This window comes from Salvelinus alpinus, chromosome 26 (genome assembly GCF_045679555.1).
Source record: "Salvelinus alpinus chromosome 26, SLU_Salpinus.1, whole genome shotgun sequence".
NCBI classification, from domain to species: Eukaryota; Metazoa; Chordata; class Actinopteri; order Salmoniformes; family Salmonidae; genus Salvelinus; species Salvelinus alpinus.
In genome coordinates, this window is record NC_092111.1 from 32793590 (window position 1) to 32813948 (window position 20359).

A 20359-nucleotide genomic window follows, 5' to 3' on the forward strand; every position below is an offset into this window, starting at 1 on the left:
CACAGCTGGAGTCAACCTGTGTGAACGGCTGGGTCGCACACCAGCATGCTCCAGCTAATGGAGACCACATGTATATAACAGAGAGAAATATGATCAACACATCCAACATCATGCTGACACACTCACACCACAGCACCACGCTGCCTACACTCACACCACAGCACCACGCTGCCTACACACACACCACAGCACCACGCTGCCTACACACACACCACAGCACCACGCTGCCTACACTCACACCACAGCACCACACTGCCTACACACACACACACCACAGCACCACGCTGCCTACACACACACCACAGCACCACGCTGCCTACACACACACCAGAGAGAGAAACCACACACCCGCACAATGCTAGGCTATACTTAGATAAATGCAAAACACTAAAACGTGATCTGACTGGTTCATACTACAGGGAACTAAATACCAAAACGCTACATACCAACTCTTCCACAGACAGCTGGAAAAGGGTAGACCAAGTACATAACTATCAGTTAGCAAACTGGTTCAAATATCTGTGGTGGTGGGATGGTCTGTGGTGGTGGGATGGTCTGTGGGGTGGGATGGTCTGTGGTGGTGGGATGGTCTGTGGTGGTGGGATGGTCTGTGGTGGTGGGATGGTCTGTGGTGGTGGGATGGTCTGTGGGGAGGGATGGTCTGTGGTGGTGGGATGGTCTGTGGGGGAGGGATGGTCTGTGGTGGTGGGATGGTCTGTGGTGGTGGGATGGTCTGTGGGAAGGGATGGTCTGTGGGAAGGGATGGTCTGTGGTGGTGGGATGGTCTGTGGTGGTGGGATGGTCTGTGGTGGTGGGATGGTCTGTGGTGGTGGGATGGTCTGTGGTGGTGGGATGGTCTGTGGTGGTGGGATGGTCTGTGGTGGTGGGATGGTCTGTGGTGGTGGGATGGTCTGTGGGGAGGGATGGTCTGTGGTGGTGGGATGGTCTGTGGTGGTGGGATGGTCTGTGGTGGTGGGATGGTCTGTGGTGGTGGGATGGTCTGTGGTGGTGGGATGGTCTGTGGTGGTGGGATGGTCTGTGGTGGTGGGATGGTCTGTGGGGAGGGATGGTCTGTGGTGGTGGGATGGTCTGTGGTGGTGGGATGGTCTGTGGGGAGGGATGGTCTGTGGGGAGAGATGGTCTATGGTGGTGGGATGGTCTGTGGGGAGGGATGGTCTGTGGTGGTGGGATGGTCTGTGGTGGTGGGATGGTCTGTGGTGGTGGGATGGTCTGTGGTGGTGGGATGGTCTGTGGTGGAGGGATGGTCTGTGGTGGTGGGATGGTCTGTGGTGGTGGGATGGTCTGTGGTGGTGGGATGGTCTGTGGGAAGGGATGGTCTGTGGTGGTGGGATGGTCTGTGGTGGTGGGATGGTCTGTGGTGGTGGGATGGTCTGTGGTGGTGGGATGGTCTGTGGTAGTGGGATGGTCTGTGGTGGTGGGATGCTAAAAACAAAACAGTCACGAACATCTGACAAACACTAAAGTCATTAGGACCAAAGTCTTCCTGAGTACAACTGGAATGCTAGTGGAGTGGGCAAGGTGAGGAGATACTATCATTTACCTGATTATTTATTTGTGAACTGTACAGTTAACTCTGTTGAGCTGGCTGTAGGATAACAGAATGTCAAACCTACTTGAGGGGGCTTTGTTGCCCTTAAATCAGAGACAGACAGACAGAGAAAGGAGGACTGCCAGGCGAGGTTTTCTATTCATAAATTGCGAAGGTTGCACTTGGAGGTGGGAGGGTGCCAAACTGCAGAGTATAATTTATGAGCACCCAGGCGCATTTGTGGTGAATCTGAATGAGCCCCCCCCCCCACCCCGCCCCCTCTCTCAAAGTGTAGATCCCGAATCAGCACTCCTTTCAGTCAGAAACCTCATCTGGGGACAAAGTATGTATCAAGCGTCTCAGAGTAGGAGTGCTGATTTGGGATGAGTTCAGCTTTTTAGGTGATAATAATTCAGATTATTATGGACAGGGAGGACGTTATCCTATATCAGCAGTCCTACTCGGAGACTCTGGTTTATTACACACGCCAATCTCCACATTATTACTGTGCTTAAACTGAATTCCTCTCCATCAATGAGGCTTATAATGGGAAACATTTGAGGGGAAAACCAAGGCTGGAACAATTAACATGGTGTCATTTTCAGTAAGACCCTTTAGGGTTTTAGACATTTTTATTTAGTCGAGAAGTTAGCAGACGCTTGTTATGACCAGTTAAACACTCTTTTCCCCTGTGTGTGTGTGTGTGTGTGTGTGTGTGTGTGTGTGTGTGTGTGTGTGTGTGTGTGTGTGTGATGACCAGTAAAACAGTATTTCCCCTGTGTGTACATTCCTTTGACATACTGTTCTTCAGGTGTCTATAAAATGCATGATATTTTGCTGACACACATATCACTTCTGGGCTGCTAGTCAAGGCCTTCCAGACCTGACACACATATCACTTCTGGGCTGCTAGTCAAGGCCTTCCAGACCTGACACACACATCACTTCTGGGCTGCTAGTCAAGGCCTTCCAGACCTGACACACACATCACTTCTGGGCTGCTAGTCAAGGCCTTCCAGACCTGACACACACATCACTTCTGAGCTGCTAGTCAAGGCCTTCCAGACCTGACACACATATCACTTCTGAGCTGCTAGTCAAGGCCTTCCAGACCTGACACACACATCACTTCTGAGCTGCTAGTCAAGGCCTTCCAGACCTGACACACATATCACTTCTGAGCTGCTAGTCAAGGCCTTCCAGACCTGACACACATATCACTTCTGAGCTGCTAGTCAAGGCCTTCCAGACCTGACACACATATCACTTCTGAGCTGCTAGTCAAGGCCTTCCAGACCTGACACACATATCACTTCTGAGCTGCTAGTCAAGGCCTTCCAGACCTGACACACATATCACTTCTGAGCTGCTAGTCAAGGCCTTCCAGACCTGACACACATATCACTTCTGGGCTGCTAGTCAAGGCCTTCCAGACCTGACACACATATCACTTCTGAGCTGCTAGTCAAGGCCTTCCAGACCTGACACACACATCACTTCTGAGCTGCTAGTCAAGGCCTTCCAGACCTGACACACATATCACTTCTGGGCTGCTAGTCAAGGCCTTCCAGACCTGACACACATATCACTTCTGGGCTGCTAGTCAAGGCCTTCCAGACCTGACACACATATCACTTCTGGGCTGCTAGTCAAGGCCTTCCAGACCTGACACACATATCACTTCTGGGCTGCTAGTCAAGGCCTTCCAGACCTGACACACATATCACTTCTGGGCTGCTAGTCAAGGCCTTCCAGACCTGACACACATATCACTTCTGGGCTGCTAGTCAAGGCCTTCCAGACCTGACACACATATCACTTCTGGGCTGCTAGTCAAGGCCTTCCAGACCTGACACACATATCACTTCTGGGCTGCTAGTCAAGGCCTTCCAGACCTGACACACATATCACTTCTGGGCTGCTAGTCAAGGCCTTCCAGACCTGACACACATATCACTTCTGGGCTGCTAGTCAAGGCCTTCCAGACCTGACACACATCACTTCTGGGCTGCTAGTCAAGGCCTTCCAGATCTGACACACCGGTCCTCCAGGAGTGAAGAAGAGTTAGGAGATTTAGGAAAAGGATGTAAGACTAGATTGTTGTGTAGAGTTATGGAAGCATCAAGTGTGAGACACCACATCAATTTTGACACAGATTTGTACTTTGTCACGATTTGACTTCCAAAATGATCTTGTCAGATGAAAGCATACAGTACACTGCCTGATTTTAACAAGTTGTAATCTCAATCATAAGCCTCATACCAAAAGTCCTTATGGCAGAACATGTAGATGCAACAGAGGAACGATGTAACGGTGGGCAACTTTGAGGGCGGCAGGTAGCCTAGCGGTTAAAGCGCTGAGCAAGTAACCAAAATGTCGCTAGGTCGAATCCCAGAGCCAACAAGGTGAAAAATCACTTAACCATAATCGCTCCAGGGTCCCGTTGATAATGGCTGACCCTGGTCATGACCCCACCGAGGGTGTCTCAGGGGGAGTTGGGATATGCAAAAAAACACAATTCTAATTCACACATGGGTATTAATACACACGTGTACATGTGTGAAATGGGACAAATGTAAACAACCACCAAATGATTATTATTAGGACCCCAATCCAAGACCAATATCAATACACATTATCTTAACCTAGTCTACACTGGCCTTCATGTCCAATGATTCTCCATAAATACAGTACATCCAATACAGCAGCATCTACCTACTGCCATCCTGACACCCAGAACATCTAGCAGCCATCCTGACACCCAGAACATCTAGCAGCCATCCTGACACCCAGAACATCTAGCAGCCATCCTGACACCCAGAACATCTAGCAGCCATCCTGACACCCAGAACATCTAGCAGCCATCCTGACACCCAGGATATCTAGCAGCCATCCTGACACCCAGAACATCTAGCAGCCATCCTGACACCCAGAACATCTAGCAGCCATCCTGACACCCAGAACATCTAGCAGCCATCCTGACACCCAGAACATCTAGCAGCCATCCTGACACCCAGAACATCTAGCAGCCATCCTGACACCCAGGACATCTAGCAGCCATCCTGACACCCAGAACATCTAGCAGCCATCCTGACACCCAGAACATCTAGCAGCCATCCTGACACCCAGAACATCTAGCAGCCATCCTGACACCCAGAACATCTAGCAGCCATCCTGACACCCAGAACATCTAGCAGCCATCCTGACACCCAGAACATCTAGCAGCCATCCTGACACCCAGAACATCTAGCAGCCATCCTGACACCCAGGACATCTAGCAGCCATCCTGACACCCAGAACATCTAGCAGCCATCCTGACACCCAGAACATCTAGCAGCCATCCTGACACCCAGGACATCTAGCAGCCATCCTGACACCCAGGACATCTAGCAGCCATCCTGACACCCAGGACATCTAGCAGCCATCCTGACACCCAGAACATCTAGCAGCCATCCTGACACCCAGAACATCTAGCAGCCATCCTGACACCCAGAACATCTAGCAGCCATCCTGACACCCAGAACATCTAGCAGCCATCCTGACACCCAGAACATCTAGCAGCCATCCTGACACCCAGAACATCTAGCAGCCATCCTGACACCCAGGACATCTAGCAGCCATCCTGACACCCAGAACATCTAGCAGCCATCCTGACACCCAGGACATCTAGCAGCCATCCTGACACCCAGAACATCTAGCAGCCATCCTGACACCCAGAACATCTAGCAGCCATACTCAGTGGGAGCCGGTATGTTCTGTGTGTGTTTACAGTACCAGTCAAAAGTTTGGACACACCTACTCATTTCAAGGGTTTTTCTTTCTTTTTTACTATTTTCTACATTGTAGAACAATAGTGAAGACATCAAAACTATGAAATAACACATATGGAATCATGTATTAACCAAAAAAGTGTTAAACAAATCTAAATATATTTATCTATATTGTGCCAAGAGTGTGCAAAGTTGTCATCAAGGCAAAGGGTGGCTACTTTGAAGAAACACTTATTTGGTTACTACATGATTCCATGTGTGTTATTTCATAGTTTTGATGTCTTCACTATTATTCTACAATGTAGAAAATAGTAAAAATGAAGAAAAACCCTTGAATGAGTAGGTGTGTCCAAACCGTTGACTGGTACTGTATATCACTCTGGCATGATGACACTGGCACTGCTGTGCCATCACAACACACACATCTCCTCTGGTTAATGGAGCATGAATGAGGTGCTCCAGCCTGGTCTCATAGCAATAGATGTAACATAGTAAATGTAAATCCCGGGACACTCAAGTTAGTATTATATGTTACGTTTTGTACGGTTACATGGTCGGGGTGGATGAGTGTGGATATAACGCGAACGTCTAGCAACCCAAAGGTTACAAGTTTGAATATATATCATCACAGAAAACTTTAGCATTTTAGCTAATTAGCAAAATGTCAACTACATACTACTTTTTAGCTACAGTACTTTGCAACTACCTACCATGTTAGCCAACCCTTCCCTTAACCCTTTAACCCAACTCCTAAACTTAAACCTAACCCCTAGCCTAGCTAACGTTAGCCATCTAGCAAATTCGTAACATATTGTCTGTTTGGCAAATTTGTAACATATAATACAAATTGTAATTCATAACATATCACACAAAATGGGTGATGGACATCAACAAATTCATTCATACTAAATGGAGTGTCTCGGATTTACATATAGAATAATATGAAAATGCTCTGAGACCAGGTTGGTGGCTCAGAAACTGCTCTGCCCTCTGGGAAGAGGCCTCTGAAATCCTCATAGGTACTGTCAAAAACACACAAGACAGTCAGATGAAGCTCAAATAACATGAGAGTGGAGGCTGCTGAGGGGAGAACAGCTCATTATAATGGCTGGAACAGAGAAAATGGAATGGCATCAAACTGTTTCTGATACCAATCACCACCTTCCGGAGACACCTGAAACCCCACTTCTTTAAGGAATACCTAGGATAGGATAAAGTAATCCTTCTAACCCCCCCCTCCCCCTTAAAAGAGTTAGATGCACTATTGTAAAGTGGTTGTTCCACTGGATATCATAAGGTGAATGCACCAATTTGTAAGTCGCTCTGGATAAGAGCGTCTGCTAAATGACTTAAATGTAAATGTAAATGTAATACCATTCCACTGATTCCACTCCAGCCATTACCATGAACCTGTCCTCCCCAATTAAATTGCCACCAACCTCCTGGGGTGTGTGTGTCTTAGATCTCAAAACAACCATTTCTTGTAGGAGAGCATCAAAGCACTTCAAGATAATGATCCAATCTGTAGAAAACATCTTCTAGCCTACAATGATACCCACAATGTGATTAATGACATTGAATTTACTGTGGTTCAAACGATAGCCTGCATGCATGCATCTCCATCCTAGAATAAAGACAAGTAAAACTAGCGAGTGAATATGCTCAAAAACACCTGCATTGGAAGCAGGGGTATATAGGGTGCAGACTTTTCTCCTGTAATTAACGTTTGTTTACACACCAGTGGCCAAAACTGAACCAGGGACTTCTCTCCTGTAATTCAGGTTTGTTTACAGTGACCAATGCAACCAGGGATAAAGTCTGGACAGGGGTGTTTTGTAAACAAGCTATCCACTTGTGTTTCAACAAACAACGACTTCATACGAGAACTCTTTCATTGGAATTCCAGTGCGGACGCGCCAACTTCATAAGCCGCTGAACTGTTTTGAGCGAGCTTGTCAATCAACAGAGCAGCGCCCAGAACCGCGGCGCCCACTCCTGCAGAAAAGTAGCCGATTGATAACATTTCCAGGGCGCGCAAACTATTCTACTGTATAGTGTATAATACAATGTAACAATAGCAGAAATACTGGCTACAGTAGCTAGTCGAACACCGACTATTGACAATTTATTGAGCAGTTCATTCTGGCGTGTATCCTAAACTAGTAGACGCAAAGAAGAAACTGCATGCTTTCTATTAGGCTAAATGAAATAACGTTTTATTTTTTACCAACCTGGCCAAGCGATGGAACTTCTCATGTAGCAAAACGCTGATGTTCAGAGTTTGTGTCACAGTCAGTCGTGCGTGTTCTGTCCCTCTCCTCCGCTCCAGATTATGTTTTCACTTCCTCTTTTTCTCCGCCGTCTGCTGGTTGGCTCCTCTCCTCCGAGACTCGAGCAACGATGCTAGGGATTTTGACCAATTACAACACAACAAATCCCGACAATCGAAGGGGCACTCCTCGTTAATGGGTGGCAATCAATGACTGTATGGTGTCAATTCATATATTTCATCACTTTCTCTGATGTCCTTCATGTATTAGTAGGTTTAGGCCTATAAATGCATGGTCGGGACGGAATGCTTGTTAAAATATTATGTCATCATTGAACCTCGGATAAGCGCTGCAGAGGGCTCAAGGAACAATGTATTTAATAATTCATAGCTATCGATTCATTCATACATAAAACAGACAGCATCTGGGGGTGGGGTGTTATAACCGTTATCTGAAACAGATGATAATAATAGACAATTATATAAAGGGTACAGTACAGTACAGTCAACACCAGACTTGATTAAATTCATGCCACCTACATCTACTTCCAATATCTAGGCTGCCCCGCAAGAGAGAAAGAGAGAGGAAGGTAGAAAGGGAAGAGGGGGAGAGAGAGCGAGAAAAGACAGAGAGAGGGAGGGAGAAAGGGGAGAGAGGGAGGGAGATAAAGAGAGGGAGGGAGAAAAAAGAGAGGGATGGAGAGAGAGAGAGAGGAAGAGAGTTAGAGAGAGAGAGAGACAGAGAGAGAAGAGAGAGAGAGAGAGAGAGAGAGAGAGAGAGAGAGAGAGAGAGAGAGAGAGAGAGAGAGAGAGAGAGAGAGAGAGAGAGAGAGAGAGAGAGAGAGAGAGAGGAAGAGAGTTAGAGACATCTATGAGTGATCTGAACTGGTGCCACCGTGCCAGGCACACAGCTCTCCTCTCCACAGTACAGCATCAGGATTTAAACAGGATCATGTGCCTCTACTGTCTGTCTGGCATATAATCTGGGCTAATGGTGGCCAAACACCCAACCGTTCTCTATGGTACTAGATCTGGTAGGACAAGACGAAGGAAGATATGAAATGTGACAAGCAAAAAGATAATTAAGAAATGAGTGGTGTTGCATAATATTCGATTGATAATACTCTGTCACGATAACTGTGTCAATTGTGAAAAAAACAGACACAGAAATGATATGAAGAAATCCTGTTTTGTGCTATTATTCCATGTTAGGGGCCGATGCTATGCCAGTTTTTAGCAAAGAAGAATTGCATACATAAAATGGAAGATAGTTGATGTTACTGATCGTCTGAAGAGCATCCACAGATGGACTATATAAATAAAGTGTTACCAACCATAGCCTTTTCTCCTGCCCCATAAAATAGTGGTTCAATATAGAAGCTTTTCTATCTTAACTTTGCCAAAGTGTCTGCCTCGGAGCAGCAGTGTCTCAGTGATCATCTAGGAGATTCATGTCTGTCTCTGCTCAGAGAGAGCGAGAGGGCTACGTGGTGCAGATGGGACACTGTTTAAATGCTGTTGATTTATCTGAGGCCTTTGCTCAAAGCACCAGAGAAAGGAAAGGAGGGAGTTGCCATGAAAAGGAGGATAAGAGAGGGATGGTGAAAGGAGAGATCAAATGAAGCTTTCCATTACTAGGAAACACACACACCTTTAGGCCTAACTTCATGCAGAATCCACTAGGACACTAATCCAAATTCAAATACATCTTTCTCCCCTGAAGGACTGCTTAAAGTCCTCTAATTGGGGTCATTAAAATAAGATTTATAGTTTTGATAACACACTTCTCTAAATAGACATCCTATCATTAGAGAAGGGCAAAGTGGAGAACTCTTGATGTGGCCTGCAGTGTGTGCGTGTTACCGACTACAAAATGGCACATTAGTGAGTAACCTATTCTACCCTGGGATTTCTGAGAGGTCTTTCAAGATCAAAGGGAAAGTAAAAAAGAAAGGCGCACCAAGGCACTCTAAATATAATTCATTAAAATGACTTTATTTGTATGGGATGTTCAATGGAAACAAACCTTAAAAACTCTGATGCGTTTCGGCTGCGTGGCCTTCGTCAAGGGAAAGTGTTTTCTTTTCTCTACCTTTAAAATGGAAACAGTGCTAACTACTGGGACATTAATGGGACAGTGATCAGCACTGGGACATTATAGGGGATGGAGATGTGGAAGAAACATAAACATCGGCCGCCCCCTGCACAGTAGATCACCTGCTGGGTGTTGACGAAGGCTGGCGATTCAACATGTACGGGACCCATACATGGCAAGCAGGTACAAGCTCCGCAAATCCATTAGGAACGCAAAAAGACAAAGCCTCAAACTTGAATTGATGTTCGCTATTCACACTGCCGTAACATATCTGAACAAGAGGTACACCTTCACTACCGGTCAAAAGTTTTAGAACACCTATTCATTCAAGGGTTTCTCTTTATTTTTACTGTTTTCTACATTGTAGAATAATAGTGAAGACATCAAAACTATTAAATAACACGTGGAATCATGTAGTAACCAAAAAAGTATTAAACAAATTAAAATAGATTTTGTTTGAGATTCTTCAAATAGCCACCCTTTGCCTTGAAGACATCTTTGCACACTCTTGGCATTCTCTCAACCAGCCTCACCTGGAATGATTTTCCAACAGTCTTGAAGGAGTTCCCACATATGCTGAGTACTTGTTGGCTGCTTTTCCTTCACTCTAGTCCGACTCATCCCAAACCATCTCAATTTAGTTGAGGTCGGGGGATTGTGGAGGCCAGGTCATCACATGCAGCACTCCATCACTCTACTTCTTGGTAAAATAGCCCTTACATAACTCACAAAGACACAGCGGTTGGAATCAAAAATCTCCTATTGGACTCCAGACCAAAGGACAAATTTCCACCGGTCTAATGTCCATTGCTCGTGTTTCTTGGCCCGAGCAAGTCTCTTCTTCTTATTGGTGTCCTTAGTAGTGGCTTCTTTGCAGAAATTCGACCATGAAGGCCTGATTCACACAGTCTCCTCTGAACAGTTGATGTTGAGATGTGTCTGTTACTTGAACTCTGTGATGCATTTATGTGGGCTGCAATTGCTGAGGCTGGTAACTCTAATGAACTTATCCTCTGCAGCAGAGGTAACTCTGGGTGTTCCATTCCTGTGGCGGTCCTCATGAAAGCCAGTTTCATCATAGCGCTTGATGGTTTTTGCGACTGCACTTGAATAACCTTTCAAAGTTCTTGAAATTGTCCGTATTGACTGACCTTCATGTCTTAAAGTAATGATGGACTGTCGTTTCTCTTTGCTTATTTGAGCTGTTCTTGCCATAATATGGACTTGGTCTATACCCCCCTACTTTGTCTCAAATGCATTAAAGAGAGAAATTCCACAAATGTACTTTTAAGAAGGCACACCTGTTAATTGAAATACATTCCAGGTGACTACCTCATGAAGCTGGTTGAGAGAATGCCAAGTGTGTGCAAAGCTGTCATCAAGGCAAAGAGTGGCTATTTGAAGAATCTCATATATAAAATACATTTTGCTTTGTTTAACACTTTTCTGGTTACTACATGATTCCATATGTGTTACTTCATAGTTTTGATGCCTTCACTATTATTCTACAATGTATAAAAATAAAAATAAAGAAAAACCCTTCAATGAGTAGGTGTTCTAAAACTTTTGACCGGTAGTGTACGTGAGAATGCTGTTCATTGACTTCAGTTCAGCATTCAACACTATTGTTCCCTACAAGCTTGGCACCAAGCTCAGAGCCCTGGATCCTGGACTTCCTGACAGGCAGCCCAAAGGCTGTGAGGATTGGCAACAACACCTCCTCCACACTGACTCTTAACACAGGGGCCCTCCAGGGGTGTGTTCTCAGCCCTCTGCTGTACTCCCTGTTAACCTACAACTGTGTGGCTTTGCACGACACCAACATCAACTTTGCTGACGACACCACGGTTGTAGGCCTGATAGCCAACAACGACAAGTCAGCCTATAGGGAGGAGGTAAGAACTGGCATTGTGGTGCCAAGACAACCTCTCCCTCAACGTCAGCAAAACAAAGGAGTTGTTGTTGACTTCAGGAAACAGAGGTAACATACCCGATCCACATCAACAGGACTGCAGTAGAAGGCGTCAGACGTTTTAAGTTCCTCTGCGCTCACATCACCAAGGACTTGACATGGAACACCCCCACCACTCTTGTCAAGAGGGTGCAACAGTGTCTCTACTTCCTAAGGCAGCTTAAGAAATTCGTCATGACACTCCGGGTCCTCTCCAAACACGACCGCTGCACAATCGAGAGCGTCCTGACCGGTTGCATCAAGGCCTGGTACGGGAATTGCTCCGTCCACGACCGCAAGGCCCTGCAGCGGGTGGTGAAGATGGCCCAGTACATCACTGGGACCGTGCTCCCACCCATCCAGGACATCTACTGGAAACGGTGCCTGAGGAAGGCCTGCAGCATCAAGGACCCCACACACCCCAGCCACGAGCTGTTCTCTCCCTTACTGGGAAAACAGTATCAGAGTATGAGGTCTGAATCCAACAGCTTCTATCTACAAGCCATCAGACGGCTGAACACTGGAACTGGACTGCCCACCTGCACTGACTCTCCCCACCTTAGTACACATGCACTCGCATACATCACTACTGCTACAAGACTCATATTATTATTGCTAAATACAGCACAATTTAAACACTTGCCCGTCCAATTCCCCATCCCCAAAACACATTGGACTATAAATTGTGCCTTCCTGTATTTCACTAATGCTAAAATGTTTATTTTATTCTCCTGAGCCATTTACTTTCTGTTCGTATTCTTATCTTTTATTTCTTATTGTTGTTGCAATGTCGAACCTACAAGTGAGTTGGAACCTACAAGTGAGTATTCCGTTGGATGGTGTATACCATGTGGATCCTGTACATACAACTAATAAAACTTGAAATGTAAAATCATCTGGAAATGAACAGAAAACGACAGGCGATGTGCTGTGGTCAGAGGTGATAGAAGGACGGCCACTCACTAGGCACGGCCGACGTCTATGTTGGTCAGTCTTGACCTTGTCACGATCAATGAAACAAACAAAATGCATGCAGTTTAAAAATATTGGAAGACGTACGGAAAAGACAAACACAAATTGAATAATAACAAAATGAAAGTATGCTTTACTTGCAGCTTCAAGGTTAATGTGAGGAGTAAACATAAAATAAACAAACACACTGAAATACATTCTCTCCCTTCGTCGAGTTGGATTTAAATTAAATATGTCAATTCCAATCTCAATTTATTCCAAATACTTCTAGGATCGTAGTAAACATTCAAACATCCAGCAGCCTCTTATAACAGATGAATAAAGGAAAACATTTTGCTGCAATTTCCCCCACTGTTTTCATCATACAGGCCTACAATCAAGCCATTTCATACCTGCAATTTGACAGGGAAGTTGATGAAAACGGTCACGTAAAACAGAAAAACAATCTCTACCAACATGCTGTTTGTGGAACATGTTTAGATTGAGACGTAACTCCTACCTCTGCCCATTGACATGGTACTGGTACTCCCTGTATAATAGCTTCATTCTTGTGTGTTTTATTTCTCATGTTTTTATCCTCTTACTTCATTCTGTTGAGAAAGCTTGTCAGTAAGCATTTCACTGGAAGGTCTACACTCATTTTATTCAGCGCATGTGAAAAATAACATCTCATTACCAATGCTGTTAGAGTTCCTCTTCTGGAACATTCACAATCACCACCGCACGTCCATAGGATCCTATTCGATATGATCTAATGGAGTAGAGGACTAATGAACTCATTAACCATATGATGGATGGGACAAGTCATGCATTATTTAAAGGTGGAGGGAAGGAAGGCAGAGGGGAAGGCTGAACCAAAGAGGGTCATCTAGTGTGCACTTCATAGTGCACCATTGAAGCGACACTGAGCCATTGGATAAGAACCACTATAGCCGCTCACTGACTGACAGACACTTCAGTGTAGTGTAGTCACCTCTCCCTGCAAGAACAATACAGGTAGGTTCCAACGGCTCAGTCAGACTCAGAACAGTCACTGGTTTTGGAGGACTTGTGGTGTTTCCTTCTTCTTCTTTTCTTTATTTTTCTTGTATTTCCTCTTCTTGCTCTCACTGGTGGAGGAGGAAGAGGAGGAGCTGTCAGAGGAAGAGGTAGCATCCTGCAGGAGCTGCTGGATCCTGGAGAGAGGTAGGTGGGAGATGGGGTAGAGAGAGTGAGAGTGAGCGGGGGTTGGAGAGAGAGAGAGTGGGGGTTGGAGAGAGAGAGAGTGAGGGTTGGAGAGAGAGAGATTGGGGGGTGGGGGTTGGAGAGAGAGATTGGGGGGTGGGGGTTGGAGAGAGAGAGAGTGGGGGGTGGGGGTTGGAGAGAGAGAGAGTGGGGGGTGGAGAGAGAGAGATTGGGGGGTGGGGGTTGGAGAGCGAGTGGGGGGTGGGGGTTGGAGAGAGGGAGAGTAGGGGGTGGGGGTTGGAGAGAGGGAGAGTAGGGGGGTGGGCAGGGGGAGACAGGGAGTGGGAGAGACAGAGGGGGTAGAAAGAGAGGGAAGAGAGTCAGATGGGTTAGAACCATTCGAGCAGAGAGGCAAGGTGTGAAACTGACACACAGTTTCTTCTGTAAGGTGAAAAATATGTTTCATCAGACACACATAAACATCTTGTTCTCGTAACATCTGTGACTTTTTCCTCCAGAATCAGAAGCCATCTCAGATTTCCACTAATTCACTCAGAAGTGTCCCTGGTTGTGAATCAAGTATTTTATCAGCGATTGTCAGCTGACAGCTGGTGAGTACTGAGTGTGTATCATATGGGGATTAGGACGGGCTAAAAGGTGTTTTCAGCTGGCGCTAAAGTGGGTCATAAGAGAGAGAGACCGAGTGAGAGCGCGAGACAGAGCGAGAGAGAAACAGAGAGAACAAGACAGAGAGAGCGAGAGACAGAGAGCGAAACGGAGAGAGCGAGACAGAGAGAGCGAGACAGAGAGAGCGAGACAGAGAGAGCGAGACAGAGAGAGCGAGACAGAGAGAGCGAGACGGAAAGAGCGAGACGGAGAGCGAGACGGAGAGCGAGACGGAGAGCGAGACGGAGAGCGAGACAGAGAGAGCGAGACAGAGAGCGAGAGGGAGACAGAGAGAGCGAGAGGGAAACAGAGAGAGCGAGACAGAGAGAGCGAGAGGGAGACAGAGCGAGAGGGAGACAGAGAGAGCGAGACAGAGAGAGCGAGAGGGAGACAGAGCGAGAGGGAGACAGAGAGAGCGAGACAGAGAGAGCGAGAGGGAGACAGAGAGAGCGAGAGACAGAGAGAGCGAGAGGGGGACAGAGAGAGCGAGAGGGGGACAGAGAGAGCAAGAGAGCGAGACGGAGGGAGAGCGAGACGGAGGGAGAGACAGAGAGCGGGAGACAGGGAGCGAGAGCGAGACGGGGAGCGAGAGCGAGACGGGGAGCGAGAGCGAGACGGAGAGAGAGCGAGACGGAGAGAGAGAGAGCGAGACGGAGAGAGAGAGAGCGAGACGGAGACAGAGCGAGACGGAGACAGAGAGAGCGAGACAGGGAGACGGAGAGAGAGAGAGCGAGACGGAGACAGAGAGAAAGCGAGACAGGGAGACGGAGAGAGAGAGAGCGAGACGGAGACAGAGCGAGACGGAGACAGAGAGACAGCGAGAGGGAGACAGAGACACAGCGAGAGGGAGACAGAGACACAGCGAGAGGGAGACAGAGACACAGCGAGATGGAGAGAGCGAGATGGAGAGCGAGAGGTAGACGGAGAGCGAGCGAGACAGAGACCGAGAGAGAGCGAGACAGAGAGCGAGACAGAGAGAGAGCTTGTTTCAGGCAGCCAGCAGAGTAGCCAGCAATAAAAGATGAATATATCAAGAAACCCCAATGATCAAACAACTCAGAGACAGAGGCATCCCTGTTCTTTGATTAGCCCAAAACTTTACATTTCCATTGATTCGGTATGCTCAGAGAGAAACAAGAGCGCTTGTGCAAGTTGCAAGACACTGAAAACAACCCAAACTTCCAACACGGCGGTTCCCAAGCTTCATTAACAATTCATCTGTGGAGCTGGAGGAGCATTGTTCTCGTCAACGTTGACATCATCCACCCAGAGGACAGTGAAGTAATCATTAGGACTGTTCAAGGCAAGCACTCTGAGGCAGAGCAAAGTTAGCTCGTGGGTCCTTTGGCCAAGGCTGTTTCCATATCTAGTGCACTAGAGCTCATTGGGCTCTGTCTGCCACTGTCACATTTCACTCCGTCTCTCACATCATCATAACATTCATTTGATCAGCTCATATGATCCTGTAGAACACACTCGGCCTCTCTCCTATCATTATCACATATATCTCATGTTGCACTTTCATCAGTTCAGATGGTCCTATAAAACTTCTCCGTAGACACCCAAGTTCACTTTCAATGTCGTTCATAACAGTTTTTAACTGTTAACATACTTTTATTCACCAGTTTGATTAAGTGCTCTGACAGCTATCAGGATATGATCGATTTAATCTAATTAAATTAGGGCGTTGACTTCAGTGTGTCCTCCGATGACCCGGGGGGGGTGTCCTCAGATGACCCGGGGGGGGGGGGGGGGGGGGTGTCCTCCGATGACCCGGGGGGGGGGTGTCCTCCGATAGCCCGGGGGGGGCTGTCCTCCGATGGCCCGGGGGGGGGGGGGGTGTCCTCCGATGACCCGGGGGGGGGGTGCTCCGTGCCCGGGGGGGGGGTCTCGATAGCCCGGGGGGGGGTGTCCTCCGATGGCCCGGAGGTGCGTTGACTGGGAGGTTAGTCCTTCAATGACCCGGGGGGTGTGTCCTCCGATGACAGCCTTTTATTTCACATTAGTTGGTTGTTATTCTTCTTCTGTGCTAAAAGGCTCTCAATTAATAATAAACTATTCTGATTGAAACAGTTGGAAAATGAAAGGGATCGTTCACTCTAATGACAAACTTACTGGAACTAACTGGAAAGTAAATGTCTACAGAAGCCACAGCTTAGCATCAGCATTGTTGGGAGAAAAACAAAAATAATCATTAAGTCCCCTGTGACCGTGCTGCAAAGTTGCTTGTCTGAATTGATGTAACAAAGACAAGTTACAGAAGAACTGTCCTATGCACAGTATTCAGTCCAGACTACCTTAACTATGATCAACTCCAAACAGCGGAGGAGACATCCACCCAAACAGATTTTTGATAATAAAACCAGAAGGTAGTTACCTTGTTTCTTTTTCATTCTGTTTGTTTTCTCTGATCATGTCGTACATTGGGTCTTCGTGTGCCTACAAGAAATAGATGGTTTAGGTACTTATTTACAAAATGTACAGGATAACACACATTGCAAACACTACAACGATAACAAGCATGGCAAGATAAAACTCCATTCAGCTACTGCTCTTAGGCAACATTATTTCCCCCCATTCAACGCTCTCCTCTGCCACATCCGCATTTTTAAATCCGGTTGTTGTATCACAATGAAAATATGATACGCTTGTACTTATGTTAATCATTGCAGTGGCATCGTAGCAAGCAGGGCTACAGAACAACTGCACTGTGTGAATCTGCAGAGCCCAGAAGCATCCTGCTGCAGAGGATAGAGATGCTGGTTGCATCCCAAATCACACCCGTTTCCCAATGTAGTGCACTACTTTTGACCAAATCCCTATGGGCCCTGGTCAAAAGTAGTGCACAAATGGGGAAACGGGTGTGATTTGGGATGCGGCCTTACAGTATCCAGTTGCATCAAGCAAGCATGCTCCTGGTCCAAGGCAGGAAGGCAGGCACCTAGACCTCCCCGCGAGGTTATAGTTGGGACCAGAAGCAGACGTCTCCGCGAGGTTATAGTTGGGACCAGGAGCAGACGTCTCCACGAGGTTATAGTTGGGACCAGGAGCAGACGTCTCCACGAGGTTATAGTTGGGACCAGAAGCAGACGTCTCCACGAGGTTATGGTTGGGACCAGGAGCAGACGTCCCTACGAGGTTATAGTTGGGACCAGGAGCAGACGTCTCCACGAGGTTATAGTTGGGACCAGGAGCAGACGTCTCCACGAGGTTATAGTTGGGACCAGGAGCAGACGTCCCTACGAGGTTATAGTTGGGACCAGGAGCAGACGTCTCCACGAGGTTATAGTTGGGACCAGAAGCAGACGTCTCCACGAGGTTATAGTTGGGACCAGAAGCAGACGTCCCCACGAGGTTATGGTTGGGACCAGAAGCAGACGTCTCCACGAGGTTATAGTTGGGACCAGAAGCAGACGTCTCCACGAGGTTATAGTTGGGACCAGAAGCAGACGTCTCCACGAGGTTATGGTTGGGACCAGAAGCAGACGTCCCCACGAGGTTATAGTTGGGACCAGGAGCAGACGTCCCCACGAGGTTATGGTTGGGACCAGAAGCAGACGTCTCCACGAGGTTATAGTTGGGACCAGAAGCAGACGTCTCCACGAGGTTATAGTTGGGACCAGAAGCAGACGTCCCCACGAGGTTATGGTTGGGACCAGAAGCAGACGTCTCCACGAGGTTATAGTTGGGACCAGAAGCAGACGTCTCCACGAGGTTATAGTTGGGACCAGGAGCAGACGTCCCCACGAGCTTATGGTTGGGACCAGAAGCAGACGTCCCCACGAGGTTATGGTTGGGACCAAGAGCAGACGTCTCCACGAGGTTATGGTTGGGACCAGGAGCAGACGTCCCCACGAGGTTATGGTTGGGACCAGGAGCAGACGTCTCCACGAGGTTATAGTTGGGACCAGGAGCAGACGTCCCCACGAGGTTATGGTTGGGACCAGAAGCAGACGTCTCCACAAGGTTATGGTTGGGACCAGGAGCAGACGTCTCCACGAGGTTATGGTTGGGACCAGGAGCAGACATCTCCACAAGGTTATGGTTGGGACCAGGAGCAGACGTCTCCACGAGGTTATGGTTGGGACCAGGAGCAGACGTCTCCACGAGGTTATAGTTGGGACCAGGAGCAGACGTCTCCACGAGGTTATAGTTGGGACCAAGAGCAGACGTCACCACGAGGTTATGGTTGGGACCAAGAGCAGACGTCCCCACGAGGTTATAGTTGGGACCAGGAGCAGACGTCTCCACGAGGTTATAGTTGGGACCAGAAGCAGACGTCCCCACGAGGGTATAGTTGGGACCAGAAGCAGACGTCTCCACGAGGTTATGGTTGGGACCAGGAGCAGACGTCCCCACGAGGTTATAGTTGGGACAGGACCAATCCTAGTCCTAGGGACCCATTTTTTGGTTTGAGACCAGCAGTAACACATTATATTCAACTAGTCAAAAGGTTTGATGATTAGTTGAAATAATCTCTTGTGGGCAGATTAGGTAAACATAAATGGTACCGTATATCGGTCTTTATAAACTATGGGCACCAATATCTAACGAGCAGCAATAGTTCTGGTGCTTAGGGTTTTCATCTTTGATTATTTGGACAAACCACGATTTCGCAGGTGTGTAGCATCGTTCACGTTTCGGAGGGGTAGGGGACAATTCAGGCCACAGGAAGGGTGGGGGTCAATTCAGCCCACAGGAAGGGTAGGGGACAATTCAGCCCACAGGAAGGGCGGGGGACAATTCAGCCCACAGGAATGGTAGGGGACAATTCGGCCTATAGGAATGGTAGGGGACAATTCAGCCCACAGGAAGGGTAGGGGACAATTCAGCCCACAGGAAGGGTAGGGGACAATTCGGCCCATAGACTTGCCAGTAACTTGCAAAGAGAGAGGGTGGAGCTCCTCGTTCTAGCATCTCTTAACACGTATGGACCCAGAACTTCATCGAGCAGCCGACCAATTACACAAGACTTTAGTTCTGGGTTAACAGAGATGAGTTGAAAGATGGAGGAGACTCACCACTCTGAAATGCTCCAGCTTCTGGTTTCCTTTGATGAAGAAGGGACACTCTCGGTCCCCCGTCCTGTGTCCATAACGCTTGCATCACCAACCTGCACAAGGGAGAAGTGTCATGTTGGTACCACAAGCACACTCCCTCCTGCTCTCTAAGAAATCACCCAAACAAGCTAGTGTTGGAACGTGGAATAGATTCATATACACCTGTTTATCACTTAGCCTACTGCAATTCAAAATCAAAAGGAATAAATATTCAAACACTTTCCCAAAGTATTATCTGGAACAGGTAAGACTTTGTAATTCCACAGGACTTTAGACTAACCTAGTATGCTTTATACTAACCTAGTATGCCCCCACGAGTGAGAGTGGGGGCAGCCTTTATTCTTTGAGGGACAAGCAGAACAGATGTGAATCACTGCTACACCGACGTGACCCTGAGCTCATTCAAAAGGGATGGGTCTATCAAGCGAAGCCTAGAGTGTGTCCCAAATGCCACTTAATTCCCTATATAGTGCAATTATTTTGACCAGAGCCCTATGAGTGTACCATGTACCCTGATCAAAAGTAATGAACTAGATAGGGAATAGGGTGCCATTTGAGACGAACCCATAGCAACTCTCCTGTCTCTCTCAGTGGGGTTGAATTTAAGTGACAGTATTGAGAGGATAAGGACCAGGACTATCCAGTGGTGAAGACAACTTTCTTTGTCTTTCTGCTATATTTCAATAGAGCGCCGTACATGATCACATAAGCATGAATGGACCTCTGCCCATTTCAAGCTGTACATTTTCTAGATCTGTGATAGTGACCCACTTATAAAGGAGTGTCTATTTAATCCCAGTCAGTCGCAGAAGCACTACGTTTTTTAAGGTTATTTCACATCAGCGTTCTGTAGATGAAGGAGG

General features: G+C 47.3%; 2 protein-coding genes across 3 annotated transcripts in view; both read right to left on the reverse strand.

The window, feature by feature from the left end:
• LOC139555205 (engulfment and cell motility protein 1-like) overlaps nt 1–7704 on the reverse strand; it is a 177275-nt gene extending 169571 nt beyond the window's left edge. Inside the window, exon 1 of one of the 2 annotated variants that reach the window (XM_071368810.1) lies at nt 7551–7704. The gene's annotated coding sequence lies outside the window, so the exon portion shown is untranslated. The remainder of the gene's footprint in view (nt 1–7550) is intronic. The other variant, XM_071368805.1, reaches the window with a different exon arrangement.
• Nucleotides 7705–12841: 5137 nt separating this feature from the next.
• Nucleotides 12842–19541, reverse strand: LOC139555208 (retinitis pigmentosa 9 protein homolog; the record flags this gene model as incomplete). Its single annotated transcript, XM_071368816.1, has 3 exons — nt 12842–13781; nt 16814–16875; nt 19458–19541. Coding segments are annotated over 3 exons (291 nt in total), but the record flags the coding sequence as incomplete, so codon positions are not given.
• Between the last annotated feature and the right edge of the window lie 818 nt (nt 19542–20359).